This window comes from Fibroporia radiculosa (genome assembly GCF_000313525.1).
Source record: "Fibroporia radiculosa TFFH 294 genomic supercontigs, scaffold1463, whole genome shotgun sequence".
In the NCBI taxonomy this organism is placed as follows: Eukaryota; Fungi; Basidiomycota; class Agaricomycetes; order Polyporales; family Fibroporiaceae; genus Fibroporia; species Fibroporia radiculosa.
In genome coordinates, this window is record NW_012133305.1 from 914 (window position 1) to 27,750 (window position 26,837).

At 52.5% G+C, this 26,837-nt stretch overlaps 7 protein-coding genes across 7 annotated transcripts; 2 read left to right on the top strand and 5 right to left on the bottom strand.

Annotated features, from left to right (window-relative positions):
* Positions 1-297: 297 nt before the first annotated feature.
* FIBRA_02890 (uncharacterized protein) lies at positions 298-2,202 on the bottom strand (the record flags this gene model as incomplete). The annotated part of the gene is made up of 7 exons (XM_012324740.1): positions 298-324; positions 381-543; positions 599-1,387; positions 1,444-1,584; positions 1,634-1,876; positions 1,931-1,987; positions 2,033-2,202. 7 exons carry the CDS (start codon positions 2,200-2,202, stop codon positions 298-300), a joined length of 1,590 nt encoding a protein of 529 aa, XP_012180130.1.
* Positions 2,203-4,614: 2,412 nt separating this feature from the next.
* Positions 4,615-5,633, top strand: FIBRA_02891 (uncharacterized protein; the record flags this gene model as incomplete). Its single annotated transcript, XM_012324741.1, has 2 exons — positions 4,615-4,671; positions 4,725-5,633. The coding sequence occupies 2 exons, from the start codon at positions 4,615-4,617 to the stop codon at positions 5,631-5,633; spliced, it is 966 nt and encodes a 321-aa protein (XP_012180131.1).
* Positions 5,634-6,701: 1,068 nt separating this feature from the next.
* FIBRA_02892 (uncharacterized protein) lies at positions 6,702-7,878 on the bottom strand (the record flags this gene model as incomplete). The annotated part of the gene is made up of 2 exons (XM_012324742.1): positions 6,702-6,878; positions 6,931-7,878. The coding sequence occupies 2 exons, from the start codon at positions 7,876-7,878 to the stop codon at positions 6,702-6,704; spliced, it is 1,125 nt and encodes a 374-aa protein (XP_012180132.1).
* A 1,316-nt stretch (positions 7,879-9,194) lies between these two features.
* Positions 9,195-11,309, bottom strand: FIBRA_02893 (uncharacterized protein; the record flags this gene model as incomplete). The annotated part of the gene is made up of 9 exons (XM_012324743.1): positions 9,195-9,407; positions 9,463-9,528; positions 9,579-9,827; positions 9,887-10,195; positions 10,261-10,369; positions 10,435-10,684; positions 10,730-10,821; positions 10,874-11,188; positions 11,254-11,309. The coding sequence occupies 9 exons, from the start codon at positions 11,307-11,309 to the stop codon at positions 9,195-9,197; spliced, it is 1,659 nt and encodes a 552-aa protein (XP_012180133.1).
* Positions 11,310-12,312: 1,003 nt separating this feature from the next.
* Positions 12,313-14,620, top strand: FIBRA_02894 (uncharacterized protein; the record flags this gene model as incomplete). Its single annotated transcript, XM_012324744.1, has 13 exons — positions 12,313-12,437; positions 12,491-12,519; positions 12,577-12,628; positions 12,681-12,806; positions 12,857-12,884; positions 12,943-13,001; positions 13,048-13,258; positions 13,313-13,354; positions 13,411-13,432; positions 13,483-13,738; positions 13,794-13,893; positions 13,944-14,253; positions 14,316-14,620. The coding sequence occupies 13 exons, from the start codon at positions 12,313-12,315 to the stop codon at positions 14,618-14,620; spliced, it is 1,665 nt and encodes a 554-aa protein (XP_012180134.1).
* A 392-nt stretch (positions 14,621-15,012) lies between these two features.
* On the bottom strand, positions 15,013-15,940 carry FIBRA_02895 (uncharacterized protein; the record flags this gene model as incomplete). The annotated part of the gene is made up of 4 exons (XM_012324745.1): positions 15,013-15,414; positions 15,461-15,664; positions 15,715-15,824; positions 15,880-15,940. 4 exons carry the CDS (start codon positions 15,938-15,940, stop codon positions 15,013-15,015), a joined length of 777 nt encoding a protein of 258 aa, XP_012180135.1.
* Positions 15,941-17,520: 1,580 nt separating this feature from the next.
* On the bottom strand, positions 17,521-19,808 carry FIBRA_02896 (uncharacterized protein; the record flags this gene model as incomplete). The annotated part of the gene is made up of 12 exons (XM_012324746.1): positions 17,521-17,840; positions 17,893-18,202; positions 18,253-18,352; positions 18,407-18,662; positions 18,713-18,734; positions 18,796-18,837; positions 18,902-19,227; positions 19,277-19,304; positions 19,361-19,490; positions 19,542-19,593; positions 19,650-19,678; positions 19,732-19,808. The coding sequence occupies 12 exons, from the start codon at positions 19,806-19,808 to the stop codon at positions 17,521-17,523; spliced, it is 1,692 nt and encodes a 563-aa protein (XP_012180136.1).
* Between the last annotated feature and the right edge of the window lie 7,029 nt (positions 19,809-26,837).

Below are 26,837 nucleotides of genomic sequence, written 5' to 3' on the forward strand. Positions count from 1 at the left end.
TGAAAAACCTGCCTGTTGCGTGACCGATAGTGACACAACGTGAACCATTGGCGCACTCTGTACAATCTCCGTAAGGCGTTCAGTCAGCGCCTGGCACTGCAGGATTCATTTTTTACATGACGTATCAATCCAGAAGGTCGAGCCAGCGCAGCGCCGCATCTCTCGCACTGTATCACGTCGACGCCCAAATGCTTTCCAGATCGGATATGCTTCGCCACCCCGTTCCATGTTACCATCTCTCTGCAGGCCCCCCATCTACATGGACGCCGCTCACCGTGTCGAGTCATATCGAGATCGTCAGCGTGGTGGTGTTTGACATGACTTCTAATAGATCCAGCATCAGTATGAATTTGGTGGCCACAATTTTTCCAGAGGCAGACTGTGATGGTAGCGAAGCTCTCCTTGAGTGTGGATTGTGTTGCGCTGGACACTGGAGAAATGACGGCTGCTTCCCTCCCACTCGCGTGGCGTTGTACAGCTGAGGATTGGAGAGGAGCTACGTTGTTTCCACGATGGTCTGACACTTGCCGTGCAAGTGTCAAGCTAAAACGTTACAAGTGAGCGGCAGAAACATTTGGCCAATGTAAAATGCGCTAACCTGCAGTCCACATCTGCAGACACATAAGTATTATTGGGTATAGCTGACGGTGGTTTCTGGAACAAGTCATAAGCAACCCCGGGACTCGTCTTGGGCTGATAAGCCGCCTCAATATTGTCGTCACAATGTATCATGGATGCGCTGGTCGATGGAGAGGGAAACATGCTACCATCCGGCCCGCAAAAAATGTCATGCATATACATACCGCATGACAAATTAGCAGTACTGCGCGCGTCCGGAAAAATATAGGCAGAAGGACTGACGAGGCCATGCTCGGGGATACGGTCTCCTGTTACAGGCTGACTCCCATCACAGCGCTGTGCATATGGAACAGGCGCTGCGGTGCCGACACTCTGCATTTGGGAGGGGAACCTTGCAGTAGATCCGAACAGCTCGGGGTTGAGATGTACTTCTGAGAATCCTAACATGTCCTGACAGCGTATATCGAACTGAGGGCTAGCGAGTCTATTTTCCTGTGCATGAGTGGCAATACCGGGCGCGCTGGAGTCAATATTAAACACGGGCCACGCATCGGTATACACTTGAGGGACTTGAGCCCGCCTGTAGTCAATGGTCTCGAGCAGGTCTACCATAGGCCCGGGTTTGTATGCATAAGACAAGTGAGGGTGTTGATTGTTTCCACAGAAGTAGGATAAGCTGGGGTTATCGCGCGGGACAGACACATCAGAAGGTTGAAAGGACCTAGTAGCCGCTAGAGGGATCAAATTGCGGTAATCCGAGTGTTCTCTTCTGACAGGTAAGCATTGATGTCTTAGCGTAACCGAGTCCCTAGAAATACATATTTCGAGGTCATGGACGGCCTCAAAAAAATAAGGGGTGCATACCCTGAGCGCGAATGATGGGCAGGTTGCATTTGTGAATTTGGGTGGCGAGGCCAAGCAGGTATCTCGTCTGGCATAGTGCTCAGCGAGGCCGACAGAGCATTGTCGCCTGTGGAAGATGAAGCTGCTGTAGTATGAGCTAGACTGTTGAGATGTGTGAGTAGTTCCCCCCATAAAGTAGAAAGCGACATACTTGGCGTAGTCGGCGGAACCTTGAGTTGCAAAGCTCCGAGCCTCTCCCAGCAACGTATCATTTGTATGGATTCCCCGAAAAGGTTGGAGTAAAGGTGGGACTGTGTTGCTGAATGTATAATTTTGTCCTTGGGTCACGATGTGCGCAGCGACGATATTTGAGTTGCTTGCGATACGTGGATGACCGGTAGACAGCTCGAGATTGTTGTATATCTGTGGACCAGACGTCTCACCACCCAATTCTCTGCAGACGATAAGATGCTTATTTTTATCATGTCGGTCTCCTAGTAGCACTCACGATAGTGTTGCATAATAATTGTCTGCATCAGGCAGAAGGGATGGTCGGCGATATGGCCTGTGCAAACATTAACACTATCCACAGTGTCGAGGTGAAGCATACATAGTGGAGTGTAAGGCCCGATAAGCAAAGTCACTTGTGGCACCGTCGTCCGACGTGTAGGGAATGATAACGGCGTATTTTCCGCTTGAGGGACGATCGACGATTCCATGAACGCGAGGATAGAGGAGACTTATTTGAACCACAACGTGTTTCCCGCTGATACGATGCATGACGAGAATGTGATGATCAAAGCATACCACAAAGCAATAAGAACGCACTCATACATGCAGGGCTGATATGAATGCGCGTGGTGGTAAAATCCGATGCCGAGAACCGGACAGTTGTTGTCGTTTCTAGTCAGCCGCTATCGACAATCACGAGTCATGACATACGTCGTGTAGTGTTTTCATAAGTAATGGAAGCAAGAGGTAGAACGTCCAGAAATCGTTAGGGATCAAGACGGTGTGCCAGATTACGAGTTGTGGTTCAGATAACCCAGGTTTTGGCGCTCTAGAACAATTGCCATGGGAGACTGGATCGTTTATAGCACCAATAAGGGATTTTTCAAATAGAGGCCACTGTGCAAGAAGTATAGGCTGAGCTTGGCGTAGTCATTGGACTCTGTAAGAAATCAAGTACAGTGGATGATTTGTTTAGTATATTGGGTTCATCGCCAGGCATGAGTTCTCGGGTGAATTCTAGGCAACAACGAATTATCCATACGACGGCCACTTTCAGGGTTGCTGAATGAGTGCCGAGTTCTTGCAATTTTCGAACGCGTTGCCGGAGTAGACTTGACAAAAGAGTGTCTTACTTCAAGGCCAATGGAATCAGACCAGCTAGCGTAATCGCCTATCACGAGGGATTTCGTAAGGAGTGGGTAGTTTGGGCTCGTGAATATCGAAGACCATGAACCGCATCCACGTTTCAGGTTGATAGGTCGACATGTGCTGATGGCTTCACAAGTCTACAAATCCAATCAGATTCATGGGGTTGAATGATTGAACGCCATACACGCACTTTGTACCCCTCGCACGTCATGATACTCTGGGGCCGTCCCCGACGAATCGCCATGTAGTGGCAGATCTGTAGACGCGAGCATTCATTATTGAACTTGTACTATGATCCTTGGGTAAATAGTATGCATATCGAAATTACTGCTGGTACGAGTATTCTCTTTTATGAAGTGAAAAAGCGGTAGTGAGCATTTCGAGGCACAATATCAATACGGGATGTCACCTAGTGCCCAACCAACCAAGGCAACCGGCATCAGATGAGGCATCTCTTGCTCAGATCTCTCTAGTCGTGAGATGGCTCCCTCTCTTCACGGGTATTTAAGCATACTTGGTATATGCGCCGCTGACTCGGAACCACCGAATTGTTCAATGTAAATAGCTTAAGCGTTCCCGGAAAGGTGAAGGAACGCCTTTGGTTATAAAGACAGGCAACACTTAACTGTGCGCGAACAGACTTATCTGCAAATACCGGACCAGCCGTCAATTTGAATACGTCATAGGGCCTCGTGTAGTGCAGGGCCATCAGGTGAGTGCAACTACATACGTACTAAGTTGGTTTGATGCGTTAAATTTCAAGCCGGAGAAGAAATTGCCGGGAGGCAGTATTTTGTGCTGCTGATTTGGGAGCTTGCCACCGTGACAGTTTCCCTGCAGCCAGTCATTCTATGTACATCTTCAGCTGCGGAATGTGCGAGCGTAAAAGAGCACTAGAGAACGTGTGCGCGGCCCAGCGTCAACCACGAGAACATGCCGAACATATAAGGTCGTTAACGAATGCTTTGACTATGACAAAGTGTGAGTGCCATATGCTGAGGTCCACACAGCGAACTCGTCCCAACGGATGAACGTGGCGCGCGACAAGTTACATGTTTCGCATCTAAAAAGGCCCCGTGAAAATTGGGGTGATCCGTGTGCGCAGATTGCAGTAAAAATGTGGCATAGAACCAGTAGAAGCGCTGGGACACACCGTTCTATCACCACACTTCGCTCTTCCCGTTCCAACCTCTCACGGTCGTACGGTCGATGGAAGATTCATATTTGAATCGCATGATAACCTGTAACTTTCTTGGTTGAACATGTGGTCTTTAGGAGACGAGCCTGTTTCGCCTTGGTGCGCCTCCAGCGGGCCACCGAGTCGTAATATACAAAAAATGCGGCGCAGCTCAAGATCAACAAGTACGATACCTCAACGAAATTCGGTTCAGCTTTAGAACAGATAATTAAATGGGAGGATCGAATCTTCTATTTCATTTGTATCGGTTTTTCGCATTCATTCCTATGTGAAAAAGAAGAGAAGAAGCAACCCGTACAGGAACGAATTAGACCTAGTGGCAGAAAAAAATTTGCCTTTCAATTTGAGTGAAAGAGTTTGCGATGATAGTTTGGTAGAAATCTCGAAAGAAATGCAATCCACAAAGTGTTGGCCGCCTCTACATAGTTTCTCAGTGGCATTAGCTCAAATGGACGGGGGATGTTGCCGATTGTGATTGGCTGACACATGGCACGTGGCAACCGGACGACTGCGTGCAGGACCAGTGTCACTGTCTGCCCTTGCAGGACTGACAACTCCTCGCTACCTCGTCGTCGTTGACTTTAAGAAACCCGTCCGTTCATTACTCCTACGAAATGAAGTTTATTGCAGTCGCCCCCTTATTTGCGGCCGTGGCGCTGGCCTCATCTTCAGTGAGCCGCCAAAGCCGAAAAAATTATTCTGCACTTCTGACCACCCTACGCAGCCTCCAGCTCTTATACCTACCGGAATCAGTGCCAACTGCACCCAATTCTTGACCACATTCAACGCAGACACGAGCCTGTCGAGCTGTACATCCCCTCTCATCAGTGCGACTTCGCAATTTGGGCCCAACGCCAGCGACAGCTCAGACCCCAGCGCGTCCACCGTCGAAAGCTCACTGGGAACCCTTTGCGGCTCGACTTCCGCGTGCTCTTCCTCGTCGATTCGCACTTCTATCGCATCATTCTACGCAGCATGCACCACTGAGCTCACCTCAAGCCCAAATGCAGCAGTACAGCGGACGTACGATGTGCTATACTCTCTCATCCCGCTCTCGCAGGCGATGTGCAGCAAAGATGACAATGGCAAGTACTGCGTGCTTGATATCTCATCTGCGGGCACAAATTCCTCTGGCGTGAACAACGGCGCATCCTCGTCCAGTGGCGCATTCTCCTCCATTTCGTCGTACCTCTGGAGCTCGGCCTCGAGCACAACTCCATCTGTCTCGAAGCGTCAGTCGTCTTCGTCGCAGGCACCCATCTCGATCGTCCCCAACGTCACCACGTTCAGCGAAAATAACATCCTCTTCCTTTTCCTGTCTCCGAACCTCTCGTCTTCGGAACTCTGCACGACGTGCACGCGCAACATCCTCACTTCTTACATTGCATTTGAGACTGACGTCCCGTATGCGCCCGGCATAAACGAGAGCCCTCTCATGAAGGGCCAGTCTGCTCTCTATGAGGCCGTCCAGAACACCTGCGGCGCGGGCTTCCTCAGTGGCGCTGCGGAGGCAGCAGGTTCGCTTTCCGGTGGACTTCTCGGCTCGGGTGCGCCCAAGACGATTGGCACCAGCACAACTGCTATTTGTATCGCCATGGGAACGGTCTTCTTGGGACTGGTGGCGATTTTGTAGACAGAGAAGTGGAGATGTTACTTGGATCATGGATTTGCAACGGTGGACGCTGAGCGATGAGACTATGCTCCTACAGACTACTTAAGATACCCCCACACCGATCATAGCACTCCGGTAGATAATCTTATTGTTGTGATTTGGTAATGGTCTTCATGGACTTTGATTGATTATGTAGCTGGAGTGAGGCATGCAGAATTAGCTCCTCTTATTCTCAGTATTAAGGTAGCTTTGACATAGAGGCAGCAGTAGCTGACAAATGAGGCTGGTCCCTCAAAAGCTGCTGGGGTATCTATGTATTCAGGTTTGAGATTCAGTTGTTCTAGTGTGATACTTCCAGTCAAAATTTATTCAAACATGAAAGTTTTTTGAATTGAGATGCAAGTTTAAAGCTGCTATGGAAGAGTCTGTAGACACTAGCAAACTACAGTAGTCTAATTTCTTCAAGTGCTACAATATTGTCAGGCCATGCTTCACCATACATCAAGCCATGGATATAGGCATGAGTAATCAGATGGTAACCTTGATCTACAGGTCTCAAAATAACAGGCATTTCAAGGCCTGCAACTAGAGCAATCCTATCATTAGCCTGTATATGATTTGCAGCCATTCCAAAGTATCCATGCTCTGTAGTGAAAAAACACCTTTTATTGCAATTTTTGATAATTGCAAAGTGAGATTTAGACGCTGGTCCAGTTGTGAGAGCAAAGAAAGAATTGTACTCTGGTAATGCACCTTGTATGATGGGCATGAGTTCTTCATTAGGGGTGGTCATGATCTGAAGCCAGGCATTGAAAGCAGTATCTTCAATATCTTGAGATGTATCACCACTTCTCAAGGTATGATGTAGTGCAACCTTCACAGATTCTCCAGTTGGATATTCCTGAGATAAAGAGCTGGCCTGAACCCAACTTCTGAGAACCTCGACAGTAGAATGAAGTATCTGTAAGAAGCTGCTGAAATTCCAATGCCCACTCCCCATTGTAAGTCCATCAATAGAGAGGTTTGACTGGAAGCTAGAGCTGGCATCTGGATCAATGTCAAGGGATGGGCAGCAAATAGTGATGGAATCTACAAGAGCTCCAGATACCAGAAGGCATTGGTGATTAAATGAAAAGCCCCATGTTGGTTCTGCTGACTTTGTAGCATGAAAGTGTCCTTGAGAAGCAGCCCTCCTGGAATCTGGAAATTTCCATCCAGCATCACTCCAGTCTGGGACCCATGATGGCAGTCCTGAACAACGATTGTCTGAAGACACCTCCAAAAGTACAAGAAGGCTCCTGTCATGGCTAACACAGACAACAGTGGCCTCCACATAGACCAACTCCACAGACTTGGTATAATCTGGCAGTGGTAGTTCCACTCCTAGCTCCCTAAAGACACCAAAGAGAGCAAATATTTTGTCCTTGGGGTCAGTAGACCTCTTTTCCCTGGCATAAATCAGGGCCTCCAAGATGACTAGGGCGGATTGATTTGGTTCCGCGGAGAGCACCTCACGGAGCTCAAGGTGTCTGCTGCTCATAAGCAAAGAAGAGAGATATCGCTGGAGTTGCATGGCCTCATCCCACCGGCCCCACTTGTACTGAGAAGATTTCAAATAACCAAGAGAAAGGACCATGAAGATCCAGGGAAGAGTCTTATCGCCGCAGTGTATAGTGACATTCTCCACTTCTCCCAGAGTCGCTTCCTGGACGGTCCACATGCGGCCGAACCACGAGCACTGGAACAACGGGCCTATAGGGTCATCTGATGCGTCCTTGACAGTAAGACCAAAGAGAAGGTGAAGAGTCCGCTCCCGACGCTGCACATCGGTATCGCTGCCGAGCTGTCCAATATCCGAGAGGCAATCCATTGCTCTCTCAGTGCGCCTATCACTTTCGCCCAGCCAGACGACGACTTCCTTCGCGCGCCTGTAAATTTCATCCATGAGAGCGACTTGGTGGCTGCGTTCCTCGAGCGAGGTTTGATCGATGCAGATGCTATCGATCCACAGTGTGCGCTCTTCTTGTTCATGACGGAGCCGCCGAAGAGCGGCCGCACAGTTGGGGGTGATGGATAAGACACCGCCGCCACAATCGATCGGGCAGGAAGGTGTTTGTGCATCCCACGCATACGAGAGCGCGGAGTATTCCGGCAAATCGTCGAGCGAAACCTCTACAAGGCTGCAGCGAAGACAAGATGAGGGGGATGATGCTGGTTCCAGACGAATCACTCGAATGGAACGAGCACCCTGGAGAGGAGGATGCATGTAGTGCGACCTAGTCATTATAGATAGACGAGGGGAGTTGTGATTGACACTGAGCAAAAAAGAAGCTAGATATCGTCGAATATCAGCGACTCGTGGGCAGGGGAATGACATTTGACTGGCGCCAATACGGGAGAACGCAGGCAAGCGTTTGAGGGGGTACTCGAAGCTCGAAAAAGACCGCAAAAAAACCTACAAATTTGATCCGAACATCAGCGAGAGAGAAGACGGGTGAATGAAAATCAAACAAACAGGGTTGGGGGCGGGATGGTTCAGCAGAATGTTCGAGCCGATCCGGGGGATCTGGTACAAAGAGCAGTGATCCGGCCTTGAAAAGTCTTTACGAACACGAGTAGCGCGAAATATTCGGAAAGGGAAAATAACGAACAGCGGGAAGAGAAACAAGTACAAGAGAGGGGGTTGAGTGATCAGGAGGTGAAAAAAAGAATGCGCACGGCCTGGGGTTCACGAACCGCACGAGACAACGATCCTGATAATAAAGTGGGGGCGAAGTAGGACAAAGAGGATGAGGTTGCGAGAGCTTGGGGGAAGGGGACAGATGCGATGAGCAGCGGATAGATCAGCGAACAGCACAGCAAAATGCCAGACACCGACAGCGAGTTGTAATGAATCTCAGAGGCGCGAGGCTCGCAACCAATGAGCAAACGGTCTCGAGCAAGTCGCTCTACGATCCCACCAGTATGATCTGCGATGTGAGATAATTTATCAAAAAATGAGACAAGCGGCTCACCGCTCGAGCTTTGCAGATGCTTCAAGTACACGACGGATACAGATCACTCGGGGCAAATTAGAGGTTGAGATACGATGAGCAGCGAGGACGCCCGTGAAACCAATGGCCAACGGCGAGCGCGATGTCCAAAGACGAACGTGAGCGTTCCGGATAAGAGCGCTGCGGCGCATGTCTGATCACTCACCATACTGAGCACTCTTCCAAGCTTCAGACATTAAAGCTCCGCCTCTTTCCTGTCATCCGCCGCCTGACCTGTGCAATCTTCTCATTAATCTCCTGCTAATCCGAGCGCCGCATTGAATATTGGCTGCTTACCCTATACGAATGCGAAGTAAATCGACGGGGAGGGACAGAGGTTGGGGGGCCAAGACAGACTCACCCATACACCGACCGAAGCGTCAAACAAATAAATACGCAGCAAAACCTATAAATACAGTTTCAACATGCCGTGGGTATGTCTCATTATTTGAACGTCTCGATAGTCCATGTGTTTGTCGTAACTCAACTTCTATGCAATATCCGCACTGCAAGGTCCAAGCCGACTCCTCCTCGAATGTCCGACTCACCCTCATGTTCCCGCCTCCCTCAACCTATCACCAAACCATCTTGCCGCTATGCTACCCACAGCCACAATGAGTAACGTGCCATCAAATAGTGCACCGAATAGCTGGTACTGCGGCAGCGTCGCGAACAGGTTTGCCTCGTCCGCTTCCGCGTCCGGGCGTGCGGGGGGTGGGAACGACGTGCGTAGCTGGACGAGCGTCGAGAGAAGGTATATGCCCTATGTTGTGGAAATACATGATATGCACACGCACGCATTAGGGGTAAAGACTCACCATCAGCTGTGCGAGAACGAGTAGCATAAGGGATGCACCCAACGCACGACTCGTCACTCTCAAAGCCTGTATTAAAAGTTTTCAATATTTATTAAATACAACCGGATACTACCCACCCGGGCAACACCGCGTAGAACCAGTCGAATGCTGCTCAGAATGATCACCCCAACGAGGGCGAGGCTGATCTGGCGCGAGATTGACGCGATCTCTTCCGAACTGACACTGACGTGTGGCAGGAGCGCAACAAGGTGCACGAGCGCGACGCTGATCATGTCTGCGCCTGCGCCTCCCTGAGCCGTCCCCAACTCCGTTCCCTCTGTGGGCGCGATGGCAGATCGCGCGGGGAGGGCGAGGTTGATGATAGCCTGTGAGACATGCACATCATACATGCGTAGAGAGCCGGATGGGTCACTCGATAACGCACGTTCAGTATGCGATACATGCAGTACACCGCGAAAAGACGTCCGCCCCAATTAACAAGCCGCCCCGCGATCGTGCGTGAAAATTGTGCATCCGCGCGGCGCTGCCGGAGTACCTCGAGGTTGCGTGCCATTTCGTACTCGAGCGCCTCGAGTCCGCGCAGCTCTTGTCGTGCAGACGATAGCTCTGCACCGAAAAGATGCACAAGGGGCGGAAAGTTAGCACGAACGAGGAGGACAGGGAAGCACGTACGAGAGTCGCCACGGAAGCTGGGTACGACGCGCGAGAACCAGCCGCCCTCTTGATCTGGCTGCTACATGCGCAGGAATGACAATGAGATGTAACATATATATAGCAGACATGAACAAGAACACGCACCTTTGCCGCCTCGAGCTTCTGCACCTCCATCTGGCGCTCTGACAAGTCGCTCTGCACACGCTGCAGGCCAAGCTCCGCTGCGCGTATCTCCTCCTCTGTCGGGTCGCTCCTTCGCCATACCACGATACAGGTCAGCGCACTGTGTCAGCGAAACAGCGCTACCTGAGAACGCACCTCTGCCCCCCACGTACAGCCGGGAAGAACGTCCATGCATTGCTGATCGCGCCAAAGCCCGAGAGCGCGCCAAGGATAATTGTGCCGAGGACGGTAAGGCGCGAGAGTGTGTCCATGAGCATGCTGTGTGGGGGGGCCTCGAACGCTACGGAAGGGAGGGGGATATAGGAGAGCGCGAGTAGCAGCAAGCATACAGGGACGAGATTCAGCACGATGCGCAGCGCAGATGGACGCTGACGCGTGTGCAAGCCTACAGAGCATCAGTGGGCGAGAGGGGAAGAAAAGGTAGACGCACCGGTGAGAACGAGGCTATACGAGACGGGGATCAGGACGAGGATGGCGAGGAGGAGAAGGGCCAGTGAGATATTCCAGTTGATCAGTCGCGCGCTGCTCCTGCGCATCAGTTCGTGCACTATCACGAAAGCACGGAAACACTTACCGCGCATGCAGAATTTCTAGCGCCTGGCACATAAGCAGGACGAATAGGGTACAGCTTTCCGAGAAACAGAGCGCGAATAGGCCGCGCGCGAGCGTCGAGTGGAACGGTCTGCGCGGTGGCTCTGGCGACGCACTTTCCGATGTTGACGGCAGTGGCAGCGTCACGAACGACTCCAGCTCGATATTCGCGACATCGTCCGTGGACGCAGATGCGGATGTGGAACGCGAACCGAGGGGTCGCTTAGCGGAGAGGTCTTGGAGATCGTAGTAGAGATGGCGGAGGAGGAATTTGCGGCAGCTGAAGAAGAGCGCGAGTCTGTGTCGGAATGATGCAGAAATATAGTCAGATAGACTCAAGTCACGACAATAAGCGAAACATACCTTACGAGGAGGAGGAAGGACGACTCAAGCGCGAGCTGTGCCCCCGGAGACGCCATCCTGGCACTGAGGAGCGGCGGGCCAGACTATGGATGTACAGAGAGCGGTTGTTGTCTTGGCAGAGTCTGATTTGGTCGGATTAAGATAAGAGGACAATGTATTCCAGGAGGGAAGAAACTCGAAGGAGGCCTTCGCTCAGGTCCGGAAAATGCCGCAAGCCTTCACCATCATCCTTGGATCATTGATCTCAGCCAACAAATCACCCTGTTAATTCTCATTTCCATCAATTTTTCAAATAATACAGCGGTCGATACTTCTACTACTTTGAGAACGACGATTCAGAATATTCGGATTGCTTTGTATTTGTCGCGCGACGAGGGCCGCGGCCTGCGCCTAGCTACGCCCACCCACCTCTGTTCATTTAATTCTCCATAATGTACATCACTCGCCAGCTATGACGATGATTATGAGGCAAAAGTGAGTCATTATATTTCCATGGCAATTTTCTACTTCGACAAGACGTATGATGTCTCTAGTCTTGTCTCGATAACCTATCCGGCGGGTGCGAGGATGCGTGTCGCCACGCGCACTATGATCAACATTTTGTCTGTCTACTCTGACCCGTGTTGACTCCACAATAGCGACTTACTCAACCATTACTTGGCTGTTCGTGTCTCATTTTAGATACTGGAGTCGACTAGCCGAACACAATTCTAGTCAATGTGAATAAGCGATACCTCAAGACGATCGATGTCAAATGCCATGCCTCCTGGAATACTCTGAACCATGCTTGTCCCAGATGCTGTACTTTCCAACACTTTCTGCCCTGTGCATGTAGCTTCTACGCTATGCGACAGTTCGATGTCTTTCGGCGCTACACTGTAGATTGGATTGTACAAACCTACGCGTCATTGGTTCATCAGATCACCCATAAAGCTTCCGTGACGACTCAGTGAAGGCTCATTCTCGTGAACCTCATGATCTCTAGAGTCTGGCCGTTTTCGGCCTTCTCCTGTCATGAGATGTAGGATTTTTCTATATTGACTTGGCATATGTATCTTCATGGGAACGAAGCCTTCTTCACCAGCACTGCCGCAGTTGCTTATAAGCATGAATTTTCTGAAGTCAGCTTCCGGATCGCGTCTTTACTATTCAGTCAACTTTGTGGCGGGTCTTGCCATCTTCTTGTACGTTTCGTGCACGAATTGTGACTCGAGACTGACTCGTTCTGCGGCTCTAGTTTCGGCTATGACCAGGGAATCATGGGAGGTGGGTATTTTTTGCCGCCTCAATGTCCGCTTCGCTCAGTCCATTACGAATATCCAGGTGCTAATACGTCGCCCGACTATATCCGCGTCATGAAGCTAGGCTATTCTACGTATGCATTCTCATCGTATCTCGTTCTGGCTCTGGTGAACAGTATAAGTCAGTTACGAAGGCCCAGCGGAAGGTTATGTAGTCACCATCACAGCGCCTACCAAACAAGGCGGCATCGTCAGTATATACTACCTTGGCACACTGCTGGGAGCCCTGATGGGCGGTGCTTTCGGCGACAGGTGAATAGCTTCATGGCTCGTAATCATAATCTTCCACTTCCATTGCTTAGGATCGGCCGAATCAAGACCATGATGATAGTAGGTTTTACATGAACCCATCCAGTCACCCTAATGTATCGTCATATTGTGTGTCCAGGGGAGTTTCTGGGTTCTTCTTGGAGCATCTCTTCAGTGTTCAGCGCAGAATGTCTCCTGGTAAGCTCCTTCTCGGTGTCTCTGTCATCGTTTAAATCTCTCTCAGGATGCTCTGTGCTCGTATCATCAACGGAATCGGGAGTGGTTTTCTCTGCGGAATCGTACCGGTTTGGTCAGCCGAAGTATCTTCACCAAAGTCCAGAGGGGCAATGATCGCCAGTGAATTTACCTTGAATATCTTCGGTGTCGTTGTGGCATATTGGCTTGAATTTGGCTTGAGCTTTATCGGCGACGGGACAGGCTCAATTCGATGGCGGGTTTGTGCTAACCTCATTTCATCTGAAGACAACGTATAGTTGATCCTTGTACAGTTTCCCATAGCATTTCAGATTCTTCCTATCCTGTTCTTCATGGTGCTCCGAATACTTGTTCTCAGCTTGGCTGATCACTGATATTAGAAATATTTTAGGTCTGTGTACCGGTGATGCCAGGTCAGAACGTGCAAGGGCATCTCTAACTCTGCTGACTGCTTACCGTACAGAGAGCCCTCGCTGGCTTATCAAGACGGGCCGCAGCGAAGAAGCTCGCTTGATTCTGGCCCGCTTCCGCAGTAAAGATGGAAACGTGAACGATCCTCGTGTTATCGCAGAATATGATGAAATCATCCAGTCTGTTCAGCTAGAAAAGGCCAATGCGGCAGGCAACTCATATTTCTCGATGTTCTTTGGGCTGCATGATGGTGATCTGCATGTGGCGCGCCGTGTGCAATTGTCCATGTGGTTACAAATCCTTCAAGAGTTTGTGATTCGATGTCTGTCATAATGTGTTTTGATGATAACCTATAGAGCACAGGTGGTCGGGAATTGCGGCGATTATATTCTATGCGCCAACCATATTCTCAAATGCGGGATATGGCGCCCGCAAGTCTCAATGGCTCTCGGGCTTGAACTACGTAGGTTTGGACTCGCATCTTTGATTGCTCGAATCTCACTGGTATCTCAGACTACATATACGATGTGCACTCTTTTTGGAGTCGTCGCAATCGACAGACTAGGCAGACGCATCGGTCTTTGGTGGGGTGCAGTAGGACAAGGCACCTCCCTCATTCTTGCAGCTGTATTCAGCAAACTGCTGCAGGATCATCCAGAAGATGCTTCCCGATACGGCGGCGCCGCAGCACTATTCGTCTTTGCCTACACTGCAACCTTTGGAGCAACGTGGCTCGCAATCCCATGGGTGTACCAAACTGAGACCTTCCCTCTCTACGTGCGGGCAAAGGGAAACGCTTGGGGCGTGGTAGGCTGGTCAATCGGTACGTCGTCCACGATCTTTACTCATGCCATCGTACCTCCTGATTCTTTCCGCAATTGAAAGGCAACGGTTCGCTCACCCTGCTGAACCCTATCATGTTTACCCACATCGCAGAGAACACGCTGTATGTCTTCGGCGTGGTCAATTTCCTGACAATCCCACTGGTATGGGCGTTCTACCCCGAGACTGCAAATCGCACTCTGGAGGAGATGGATCATCTATTCATGAGCAAGAGCCCATTTGTCTGGGACGAGGAGGCATATTTCAAGGATTGGAAAGAAACAGTGCGGGAAGCGCAAGACGATGTAAGATCAGGCGAGGAAGGGAAACTCGATCCTGAGGTCAGTGCGATACAGCGTTCATCGTAAACTTCACTCGTAAGTTGCAGCAAGACAGTTGAATAATATAGCTGTTTACAATGTCTCTAAATTAGATTTTCAGCACCGCGCGCCGTACACCCTAAAGCGAGATACCTTTTCGCTATATCGCACACATCATTCATAGCCGGCGGTGTCAACCGGCTCTACTAGTATCTGGAGGTAGCTGTCGAGTAATGATACATTGACAATGAGTACACTATGAGAGACAGGGCATCGCAAAGAATAAACAACTTGATCACTAGCATGAAGCATTAGACAGCGATACAGACTCTAGCGGACTGTTTGAATGATTAGAGCAACGTCTATGTGTCGGTTGCAGAGATCGGAGGCGAAGAGATCTGGCAATGCATGAAGAATGAAAGAACCAACAGCGGATGCGCTTAGTCCGTAAGCTTGGGGACAACATTTACGAGCTGATCAAGGTTGATGAATTGCACCCACGATTCAAGATCCTTCTGCTCCTTCTGCCATATGAACTTGCTCTCCCTCGACCCGCGGAAGAAGGCGCAAGCGCACTGGTAAGACTCCCGCACGGGCTGTCCGTTGCGCGTAATCTGGATCTGTGTTTGCCATACGCGGAATTCCCAGCCTTGCAACGGAATGCCGTCACCCGTCGCGCTCTCTTTTGGAATGTCGAACTCAAGTCGCGTCCAGTCGAACCCTATAGGTTGCCCGATTGCCTTTATGTACGCCTGCTTGAGCGCAAGCATCAGACAGAGCCGCCGGAGGACCACGTCGTCACCCTCGTCGGGCTTGATGAACGATTGCTCCATAGCAGTAAGCTGCAAAAGGTTAGTGAGCATTCAATAAGAACTGTATGCAGCGTACCTTGTGGTAGAAAGACTCCGCATAAGCACCCACAGGCGCATCGGGTGGGTACACAGCCAGCTGCTTGATGCCTAGGCCGATGTTGACTACATCTTTTTGACGCCCTTGTGTCATGACCATGCCGACTACATTATTGTCGTAAGCAAGGTGATAACCAATCATGGATCGCAGTTTGTGAGTCGGGTTCATTGCGCTATCGCAGTCCTGCGAAGACTTAGGCGCTGCATTCTTCATGCGATCAGAACGCCACGCACCTGCTCAATATAATGCTTCCCATTCTGATTGACCATGTCTCTCCATTTCGCTCTCGGTATTCGCCTGTGCCGCATCATTAGCAGGGGAAGTAAATGCGCAATCACTTGGCCTGCGTAGGGAGATGGTGTCAGTAAAATTATGAGGGCGGAGAATGAGCCGCTCACGCGCAGAATCAGGAACATTGGGCGTGAACTGAACTCGCGCATGGGGAACACAGGCTGTCATGGTTTGATGACATCGCTCGTATTCCTGGTGTGACCACAGGTAGAGAAGGTCGGGACAGCCTTCGCATGAGCGCCAACCAGGACGGGCGATGCAACGGGCGCACCTCTGGACCGAGTTCACGATTGAGGAAAAGCATCCACACTAGTAATGGGCAATCCATTTCGCTCTCATAAATCCCAACCTAATCAACCAGGACCGGAGTGGCGAGTCTCAGCTCAGATGTTGAAGCGCCTAAAAGTTGAATTCGAGAGATTATATGTACTGAGAGATCTTCTTGTTCCGGCGACGTGGCGTCAAGAATTTTTGTGACAAAAGCCGAAGTCCACAGCCACTGCCACAGCGGGCCAAGCTCAAGCAGAATGACCAAGCGGGCTGGAGAAGGAGGGAGCAGGTTCGGAACACCGCCATGATGGTCGTATGCAAGCGTCTTATCTGATCCCGTTGAAAACGACTCGTGCCGGCTGTTCGTGGCAACGTGCAGATCTGTGACTCTGACCATACGCAGAACAAGGGATATCCTAAGGATGTCGAGTCAAAGCATTTGTTTACCGGCATGAGGTATAATGACAACAGCGCAGCGAACAAACGTTTGCCTCAACTCGTGCCCAATAAAGCCAGTCGCTGCTTTAGTTCTGTACCACAGCCTCGATGGACTGCGACAATACTACCTCATGATAGTATTATTTGCAAGGCAAGGAGATCAGGTTCAGCGTGGGAGTGTCTTCAATTGACGGGACCACTGATGAATAAAATCCGGCGAGACAACCCCGTACTGCTGACTGCAGAGTTAATATCCGTCTTCAATCGGAATTTCCAACATGGAATGTTGTGGTATCATCCTTTCCAACCATATGCCGCCGTGTCCCGAATAAAAGATGCTCTTGGACTGCGCTAGTCTCTGTCCAACCCGCGCCAAGCTCGATCGAGGTGAAGATGAATACGTGCAGGTGGGTGGAGATGCTTGATACCGAGGCATTGGCATGCATGGACGAGGCGTACAGATATCCCTGGTGGGCAAAACTGGTCGCACCAGATAGCGCCAGATCACCTCATGGTGCTACTAGGTGACAGATATCGGCAGCTGACGTCTACGAACATCAGTTCGAAGGACAGAACGCTCGCGGGCCTGTAAAGTAGCATCGGCTACGGTGAACAGGGGTCTTTGTTGCAGTCACATCTGGCAAATGAATTGACGTTGGTTGTCAGGAATCATGCACACACCATAGAGTCGTAAAGACAGCTATTTGAAACCCATTCAAATTTAGCCAGACTCTGGTCTTGTAAGTCTCGATTGGATGTCCCATTCTAGTGCCAGTAGACGGAAAGTGCACCGTGATGGACATGTAATGGAGTTCGCGACCTTCGATCTATTCACGGCGACAATCTTGATGTTCGTGAGGCTAGACTGAAGTATTCACATATCCCCAAAATGTATTATACAGGGAAAGTCCGACTAGCGGATTAGAGGCTCAATTATAAAACCGCATTCAATGCTGCGATCTCGTGGTACTACGCTATGTGGCAAAATTGCACGGGAGCATGTCTTCACATCACTAACGTGAATCAGTGCATGCAAGCCCTCATACTTTCGTTTCCACGTTATTCATCTCGTCCACCTTCAAATCGAAATCGTCCACATCACGCACTTCTGGCTCGTTCCTGATTCTAGCAGGCTCGCCTTCCTCTTTCCACTTCTTGAAGTGTGCCTCCTCCTCCCACACGAACGGACTCTTGCTCATGAACAAGTGATCCATCTCTTCCAATGTGCGGTTCGCCGTCTCCGGATAGAACGCCCACACCATCGGAATTGCCAGAAAGTTGATAGCACCGAAAATGTGCAGCGTATTCTCCTGGATGCTGGAGAACATCACTGGGTTGAGAAGCGTGAGCCAGCCATTGCCTGTGACAGCATCAGTAGAGCCCCAATCCAAATATAATTCGCCAACACATACCAATCGACCATCCGAAGACACCCCACGCCATTCCCTTCGCACGGACATAGAGCGGGAAGGTCTCGGTCGGGTATACCCACGGGATGGTCAACCACGTCGCGCCGAAAATTGCCGTGTACATGAAGACGAACAGCGCAGCCGCACCACCATACTGAGCGGCCTTGTCCGGATTATCTTTGAGCAGTCTGGTGAATGCGGCCGCAAGGATCAAGGAGATACCCTGCCCGACGGCGCCCCACCATAGGCCAATACGTCTGCCGAGGCGATCAATGGTCAACACGGCAAGCAGCGTACTCAGCATGTACGTGATCTAGCGGAAGGCTCAGAGCTTTGACACAAATGAAGACGCAGAATACGAACATCGTTCAACCCAGAGAGCCACTGTGACTTCCGAGCACCATACCCGGCTTCTGCGAAGATGGTCGGCGCGTACACCGTGATAGCCGCGATGCCCACCCATCTGAACATCGTTATCAGCGTCTGATACGTTGGGATGAAACACAGGGTAACGCACTCCTGCACGATCTGAAGCCAGATGGACAGCTGCACGCGGCGGGCGACGTGGAGGTCGCTGTCGTGGAAGCCGAACAACATAGCAAAGTATGTGTTTCCCGCAGCGTGTTCCTTCTCGAGCTGTACTGCCACGACAATTTCTTCGTATTCAGCGACCACGCGCGCATCTTCAGTGTTGCCTGTTTCCGAACGGAGGCGGCCCAGAATGCTGCGTGCCTCTTTATCACGGCCCATCTTCATAAGCCAACGCGGACTTTCTGTGACAACTTAGTTACAACGAACTCAGCTCGAGGCCTATAATCCCTACCTGGCATCATGGGTATGCAGAGCTATGAAACCAATGCTTTTTTCAGCACAAGTAGAACTGTAGCAGGTCAGAATGACACCCACCATGAACGCTAAAACGGGTAGGATCTGGAATGCTATTGGGAACTAGATTATGAATGATGGGAATGAGTGCATCTTCCCAAAATAAAAATAAAAGCACTACACCTACCCGCCACCGCACTTGACTTGTGCCGTCACCAACAAAGCCGAGGCCGAATTCTAGCCAATAAGCTACGACGACGCCAAATATGTTCAGGGTGAATTCGCTTGCGATGAACGCTCCTCTTGTCGTATGCGAGGCGACTTCTGCACTCCATACTGGAACGATGGCGTTCAGAAATCCCGTACCAATCCCGTTGACGACACGGGCACAAAGCATCCTAGATACAGGTTCAGCATCGCGCGTCGCGCTCAATCGCATTTCTCGTTGACGAACCACACGACGTTTTGCGCAGAGCATTGGAGGGTGGCACCGACGAGGACCCACAGACTGCCCTGAGGTCGAATGAGCTGGCTATGCGACACGCTGTAGGGAAAGTCTTACAATCATCATTGTCCTGATACGCCCAATCCTGAAGAAAATATGTACTCGATTTAATTGGTGGATTCAGATTATCGAATCGTTTACTTGCCTGTCACCCAACACACCAGCTATGAGACATCCTATTAGAGTTCCGAGGTAGTATATGCTGACAATGCCGCCTTGTTTCGTTGGCTCGGTGATCGTAACAACGTAACCCTCTGAAGGGCCTTGATACCTAAACAAGAGGTCAAATTACTAAATAAATCCACTAAGTCGGTGTGCTCACGTGGAATATCCTAGCTGCATGACGCGAACGTAGTCTGGAGCGGTGTTGACACCTGCGCGTTCTATCAGGCCACACATACGAGGAGTTGGATATGCATGCGGAACATACCACCCATCATGCCTTGGTCATAGCCGAAGCTGTCAAGGTCGTTCACATGAGCAGCCCAAGCAAGCGCAGGGACCGGACCTACAAGAAAATAGCCAGCCCGGCCACAAAGTTGATCGTAAGATACAGTCGTCTGCCCGAGGCAGTAGCCATAGACTTCATGGTGAGTCGTAATACAAGTTCTGCACGCTGTGTGCCAGTCGTAAGCCGATAGCGGTGACTGGGCTGGCGAACGTCCCCTCGTTAAATAGGCCATGGAAGCGAAAATCGGAATGCTTGTCCGCGCGCATAATCGGACCAATGTCCTGTGATCAGGCTGCCCGAGCGTTTACGAACTCCACCTTCTCCACAATCTTCCACAGTGCGCTGATCAGACAGATCGGCCCGCTCCGCCCGGCAACGAAACTTTCACTGAAGATATGTCCGCGCGTTTGCCGACGTTCTACGGTGTTTGGCTGCTGAACAGCGTCAATGCTTAGGATGATCGCAGAGCGCTAGCAGTGGTAGCTCTACTGTCCATATTTCCAATGTCAGTCTTAGCAGAGGAAAGTGCCATCCCACGAATACTTATGCATGTTCAATTTTCCTTCATAGCCTCTCCGGAACTAGAGGGTTCTTTCGGATCGCGCGGCTAACAGGGTCAGCAGTTTTCACCGGTTCTCGATGACTGTGATAACGGCTTGATGGCCTGCACAGACTCGTCCAACAGCATGAAATTTTCCAGAGTTTGAGGCTGATTTGTCAGGCGTTGTCACAAAGGATGTGGGAATGCATACGTATTGAGGAGTAAGAGCGTGGTGCAGAGGAGCTGAACATTACTCAAGTGACGATCCGCGCGGCGTAAGCCTGGAAGCCTGAAGTTGTATCAACATTCAAGCTCGACGAGTTGAGCGAAGACACACACCTCTGCTATTTATGCGCACGCACATCATGAGCAGTTGACCTCAGGCCTCTCCACAGCGGCTCTTTGAGTACGTCAGCATGGGGTCTCCCATGTGGACCGTACCGCGTACCAACGAGCACCAATAAATGACTGACAGCTCAGTATTCACCATATCAGTCCCGCTGCGCCAATGAACTACGCACCCTGTCAAGCGGCGCACAGCATCATGAAGTGGGGAAACGATCTCCGAAGGCTATCTCATCGCAGATTGGAGCGCAATTGACGAACTGAATGCATTCGATTACAATCGTACACTGAGATCCACGTCGTTGTACCATCTGACGAACGAGGCGACGCTACGCAATGGGACAAGCGGCCAGATCAGGATACTCGGTCGGATCGATAGACTGTCAGCGCGCGACAAGGAAAGCGTCTACCGCTCACCATCGGGATAACGAAACAACACATATCAGCCGCAGAACCTCATGCCAGTCGCGATGCGGGCTTAGGGCGCCAAGTCCTCAGGCCTCAGGTCAAGAGTGGACTGATCCGTACCAGTGGTGCAACAACAACTCTTGGAGAACACAAATGGCAGTCAGGGTAGCGGACACTCTCAGGAGCGTACACACCAAAATGCATGGATGGCACGTTACGAGGTGCGGCCTCCGGCTCAGCATCCGTGAGCACTCGCCCTCACGGTGCTATGCTTGGTGTGAGAGGGCGTACCAAGTCCTAACGGCGGCTTTCATATTTATAACAATTCCAACAAGTACACGTCAGCAAGATGGTAGGCGGAAGCAGCGTAAAGTACAGTCCGAGCTTGAATCCAACCAACGCACGCACCGCGGGGGGCTGATCCGGAAGTGTCCGGAACACGGTCACGTGGCATCACTGACACGCGTGTGGCACGCGTTGGGCACGCGGCCCAGTACGCGCACGTCATTGTGTTTGTCTTCAATTTCCACAACCCCCTTCCCTTCTCACACCATGTGCGGCTTATCTGTGTACAGCAGGCCCTCAGACGCTTGTACCACCGACTCGATTCGCTTATGGCTCCGACATTCAGTACTCGTGGAGCGACAACTACCCGCATTATATCCTCGTCCGACTGCAGCAGCTCAGGGTTCGGGTATGTGACCTGGCTTCCAGGCGGCTGGATCCACACAGCGCGACGAGAAGATGCCACCACTCCCACATCCGCTCCCACGCAAGACAAAGGCAGAGACGCGTTTCCGGAATCCGCAGACGAACGCGGCCCTAGCAGTGACGACGATCAGTCGCGGCACCACCGATGACTCACGAAAATACAAACCAGGTCGGATAGCCGTTCATTTCGCGTTCTGTTTCCCTCCTGCACTTGTCCGCTGCGCTAGCCGATGGGCCCGCGGCGGGCACGTTGCGCCGCCGTTCATTTCGCGTGCAAAATGAGGGGCTTCTCGAATTCTGATCTCATGACATGGCCTCTAGTGACCTCCAGGCCCTTTGTATCTCATCATTTGCCCCCCTCCCCACTGCGTCTGCTCGGAGAACGCCCTACCGGCCGACCGCCGGGGTCATTTCAACACAGGCTCCTGGCTGCATCAGTCAACCTTCCTGCCTCTGGCTCTTCTTCAGGATCTAGCCTCCGACAGACAGCAGGCACGGTCTGCTAACAGACCTCTTCCGCTACTCGCCCTAGCCATCGCTTCCCCTATTTCTGCGGCGTTCTACAGGCGGCGCATTTGCGCGACCAGAAGAGGGTGGCGCGGCGGTTAAGTCTAGCGCGAGGCGCCACTGAGACGGCAACGGATTGCCAAATGGGAGATGAGTTACAAGGTAGAGTGATCATTTCGGCAAGCGGGGAGCCTTCTGTTTGCTCGTATCAGGTGGATTGACTCGTGGAATACAAGGCGCAGGGTCGGCCATTGATCATAGGAAGCCATGACCAACCGGTGGCGCGCACACCTTTTTGTGAAGGAAGTCGATCACGTCGTCACTTCACAAAAAGAATGAACCCTCAGATGGATTTCGCTCGTTTTGTCGGCCGCGGGCTAACTACATACGACAATACAATAGCGCCGGCTATAATGCGCGGCCACCGATTAGTCGAGCCTGGCGGGCGGGCGGGGCGCGAGCGAGGAGGGCATGAGAGTGGTTGAAATGATCGCGGTGGCAGTACTCATCCCTGAGGTGATATTTGTTATGGAGCCGCTCACCGTGGTGTCAGTGGAAGCGCTCCTCGCTGTGCCGGAAGTCGTTAGGGTGACGGAAGTAGAGCCAGTCGTGATTACGATGCGCCGTGGATTACCGCTGCTGGTCACTCTTGTCTCGGCATCCACGATATGTGGATGTCAAAATGGGAGAGGCAGTGAAGGAAAAAGATGATGAAACGGCATTGAGGACGATGAGATTCATGAATGAGATGACTTACGTACCCGACTGGTGTGTGAGTAGTAACCGCGGCCGTGATAATATCGTTGGAGTATGCCACGACAAACGAGACCGCGCACACACAGCGCTATCCAATATTCGACTTGGCTCGCATAGATGAACTGAGGACTGATCACGACAGGACGAGAGGAGGGGAATCTGTTACGCCAAGAGGGACTGCACTCATGTTCGGGCTACGGGCCAGCCACTGGCCGTCAGGGTATACTGTAAGATCTGAGAGTGAAACGAGAATCATGCATAAGCGAGTGCGACATGATAGCGATGCCTATACTTATCAGTAAGGATATTTGCAAGCGTGCCATTTGTTGGGAGCGAAAGCTGTCGTAGGTCGACATTACTGTTTGCAGTCCGAGGAGAACGTCCGAGCCGGGAAAACATTAGTGCAACCGAGAGATAGGACGTGTCTACGACGAGGCATATCGCCAAGTACTACTGATGGTCTGCCAGGCAATAATGAGTGACCCGCGATCCAGGACGGCGCATCGGGTCGCGCGGACCGCTACTCCGACCAGCACGGCCCACGGATTCAGACCGACGGTGCACGCCGGGAGCGACCTGCCATATACGCAGGCCACAGAACGCCAGGCTCAGTGTGCTTCGAAAAGGGCACCATCATAACTGACTAGGGAGGTGTGAGGCGAACCCTGCCTTCCAAGGTGCAGCAGACGACCCGGGTCGCGTGAGGCTGAGCTCGCAAGGATGCAGCCAAGTGCGACAGGGAAGGCATCGTGACCGTCCAGAACCAGACAGAGGCGCACGGCTGCGCAGCCGAGGCAGGTCTGGGGCACCAGTCCTTCCCATTGAATATTGAACACTCGCGAGACGCACTTCGCGTTCGACGCCGCGATTTGAATGGGGGCCCACTGGATCGCGCAGGAAGCCCCACCTGGATATCACATATTGCCACTGCAATTGACCACCGGGGCTTGTGACCTCGCCTTCGCTGGAGCGTCTCGCGGGAAACCAAGGCCAGAGTGCGAGGTGCGGCCGCCCGCGGCGCTCACGTCCGCGTTCTCCTGCGTGTGTCCGTGTCTGCTCGATGGGATACGGCGCCGCCTTGTACGGACGTGGTCGTGGCGGTGGATGTCCTCTCCGGGTGGACGGTAGCGCCGGAACCCGACGGCCGGCTTCTCCCTCGATTTCTGGCCGTGCGTGCGATCTCCTGGTCATCTACGCGAAGCCGTGCAAGTTATCTCAGTTGGCCCTCGTGCCGTGCACGTACCTACTTATCGCGCATGCGGTCGTGGGTCGCTGGCCAGTAGCTTCGCGCTACCGCCGACGGATCTCAAGAGGCTGCAGCTGCCTGCGCCAGCCCCCCTGCCCTGCCAGCCATATGCAGCACTGACGGCGTGCTCGAGAACTTGTGGTCTTCTGTGGATGCCGCAGGCCCCTCCCCCCTCCCGATCGGTCACGTTTCGTGTCGCGGACGATCCCACCTCGAAAGCAGACGGGGGAAAGTCCGCTGTCGGGATCGTGGCGCTGCGCGTCTGTGTGGTGGTCGTCGTCGTCGTCGCCAGAGTCTGCTGATGCGGCACTGCGCGCGGCTGTTATCAACAACGCAACGCATTCACCTCCGCCAGCGGCCCAGAGGAGCGGACGGGCGTATATGAAGGCACCGTCGCCCTCGCCGTTGTAGCGTGCTAGCGGGGGCTGATGGGATTTGAATGGCGCGGATCTCGACTGCAACAAACGTGTCGTCTAGGATGGTGTAGGACACTGGGGGGTCGTGCTCGGCGAGTAGGCCGCCTGGGCAGTGCACTGATACGCATGGGATGGCGCGCCGCCATCGAGTTCTGCGGTGAGGCGTGTCTGCGTGCTGGGTGCTTCCAGGTCTGGAGAGTCCCAGTCGGTGCTAGCTTCCAACGCGTTCGTGATCGCCTCGTTCCTCGTCTCTGCTCCCTTCTTCCTGATCTCGCGCTGGGCTCTCTCCGGCAGCGGGACCCGCAGGGGCGCACGTGATGGCGGTGTGCGTACGAGAGAGCGCAGTTGAAACCCGGAATCGATATCGTCCCTTGCTTATCGGATCTTGGTCCTCGTCCAGAGGGTGGAACACAAAGGGGAGCTCCTGGATCCTGGCTTTCCAGCGGCCTGCCTCGAGGTGGGAGAGATCTGTCCGAACGCTGTTTCGCGTCCAGCTGAGTTGGATGGAGTCGATGTGGATGTGGCTCCCACCCCGTCCGTGCCTGCTTCTGCTTCCGGGCGTTCTGATCTGGCCGGTACTACGCATCCGTGGTGAGTGCCGCCTTCGACAAATCTATGTATTCCTCGTCCATCCGCCGCAGGGTCGGCCGTCTCTGTCCTCGGTGATCCCGCTCGCTGTTCTCCTGCGTCCGTATCTGCAGTGATTGCCGGCCTCGACGCTGAGACGGGCTGTCTGTGATCTCAGTGCGGACACAAATAATAATCTCTGCTTGCCCATTCGTTCGTCCTTGGTCAGCCATCACGCTGCTCAGTGTTTTGGTGCCGTCCAACGCATCTCAGACGGTTTGACGGGACGACGGGCCCGAATGAGAAATGACCCGGGCAGAGCCTGCATGCTATGGGCAGAGGGCTCTGGTATGCGGAATTGCCATACCCGGAAGGTCTCTCTCGTCCAACGTGCCTCGAGGCTCTGGTAGCACCGGGCGACGAGCTCCTCCTCTGACCGCGTGACCCATGCGCCCCAATGTGTCAGCGCAGCGCCGCAGCGTTTGCTTCGTCGTCCAGAGGCGCTCCGGGACGGCGGGGCGCCGTCTGCACCAAACTCAGTGTGTGGCGGACGATGCAGAGCTGCGACACCACCACGGTGTCGTCGCGTCGGGATCAAACTGGGGCGGCCGCACCGGTCCTGATGGATCCCGGGGGTGAGCGCGAGTTAGGAAGTGGTGGTGGTGGGTCTCCGACGACGCGAGCTGAAGGAACATGTTGCCCTCGCGTGCGCGCATCGAAATGAACTGGACGTGCGCGGAGACGGCGGCAGGAGGGATGCCCACCGGAGCCAGACGCAGCTGCTGTAAGGGGGCTAGCGTGGAGGGGACGCCCGGGACGTCGTCGGCGGAACGGTGCCTTGGGGGACGAATTTAGCCTGGGATGGGGCCCACCGCATGCTGCGTCTGTTCCCCATGCATAGAAATCATTTAGACGACACGTGTGGCTCGCTGAGGCACGTCCGCAAGCCGAACTCGCCCTGCACACCGACCGGATTGCTCGGGACGGGCCTTGTGATCGCTCCCGCCGCCCCATACAAACTTTGTATTCCCCTTTCACACTCCGCTTCTATTCCCCTTCTCGCGGACTCTCAATCCAAACTTACCCGCCCCGGCATTTGTTTGGCGGAGTTTGTGCCCAATTTTCGCGTAATGTGCAGCTGTGCAGATTCTGATTTGGCTCTTATTCGTCTCTCTTTCTGACGCCCTTCATACGCTCTGTTTTCCCTATAACCGCGCTCGCCCCCCTTCGTTCGCTGATTTCCTCCTTCCCGCTCGCCTCAGTCGGTAGATGCCCTCAATCCTCAATCTCAAGTTCAAGGTTCGTCCTACACCCTCATTCGACGACCAAAATCGCCCTCAGACCTTTTTTTTTCCTCCAGGGAAACAAGTCCTTCGTGCCCTTCTCCAATCTCGGCGATACCGACTCGCTGACTTTGACATGGAAGGTTTGCATCTCCGTCTACCCTCATCCCTGCCGTGCTCTGACCGTCGCCCAGGTCTGCACGAAGGTCGCCGGCTTCCTCGAACAGGGCCAACGCCTTGAGAACTTGAGCTGGAGGTTGTGGCACCTCCAGAACTTGATGGTCGACACCGACAACGCAAAGTCCAAGCGCGACTTCAAGAAGCTGTCCAAGTGCATGAGCGACAAGCTGGACAAGGAGAAGGGACGGTATGTTGTCCCCCCCCCCC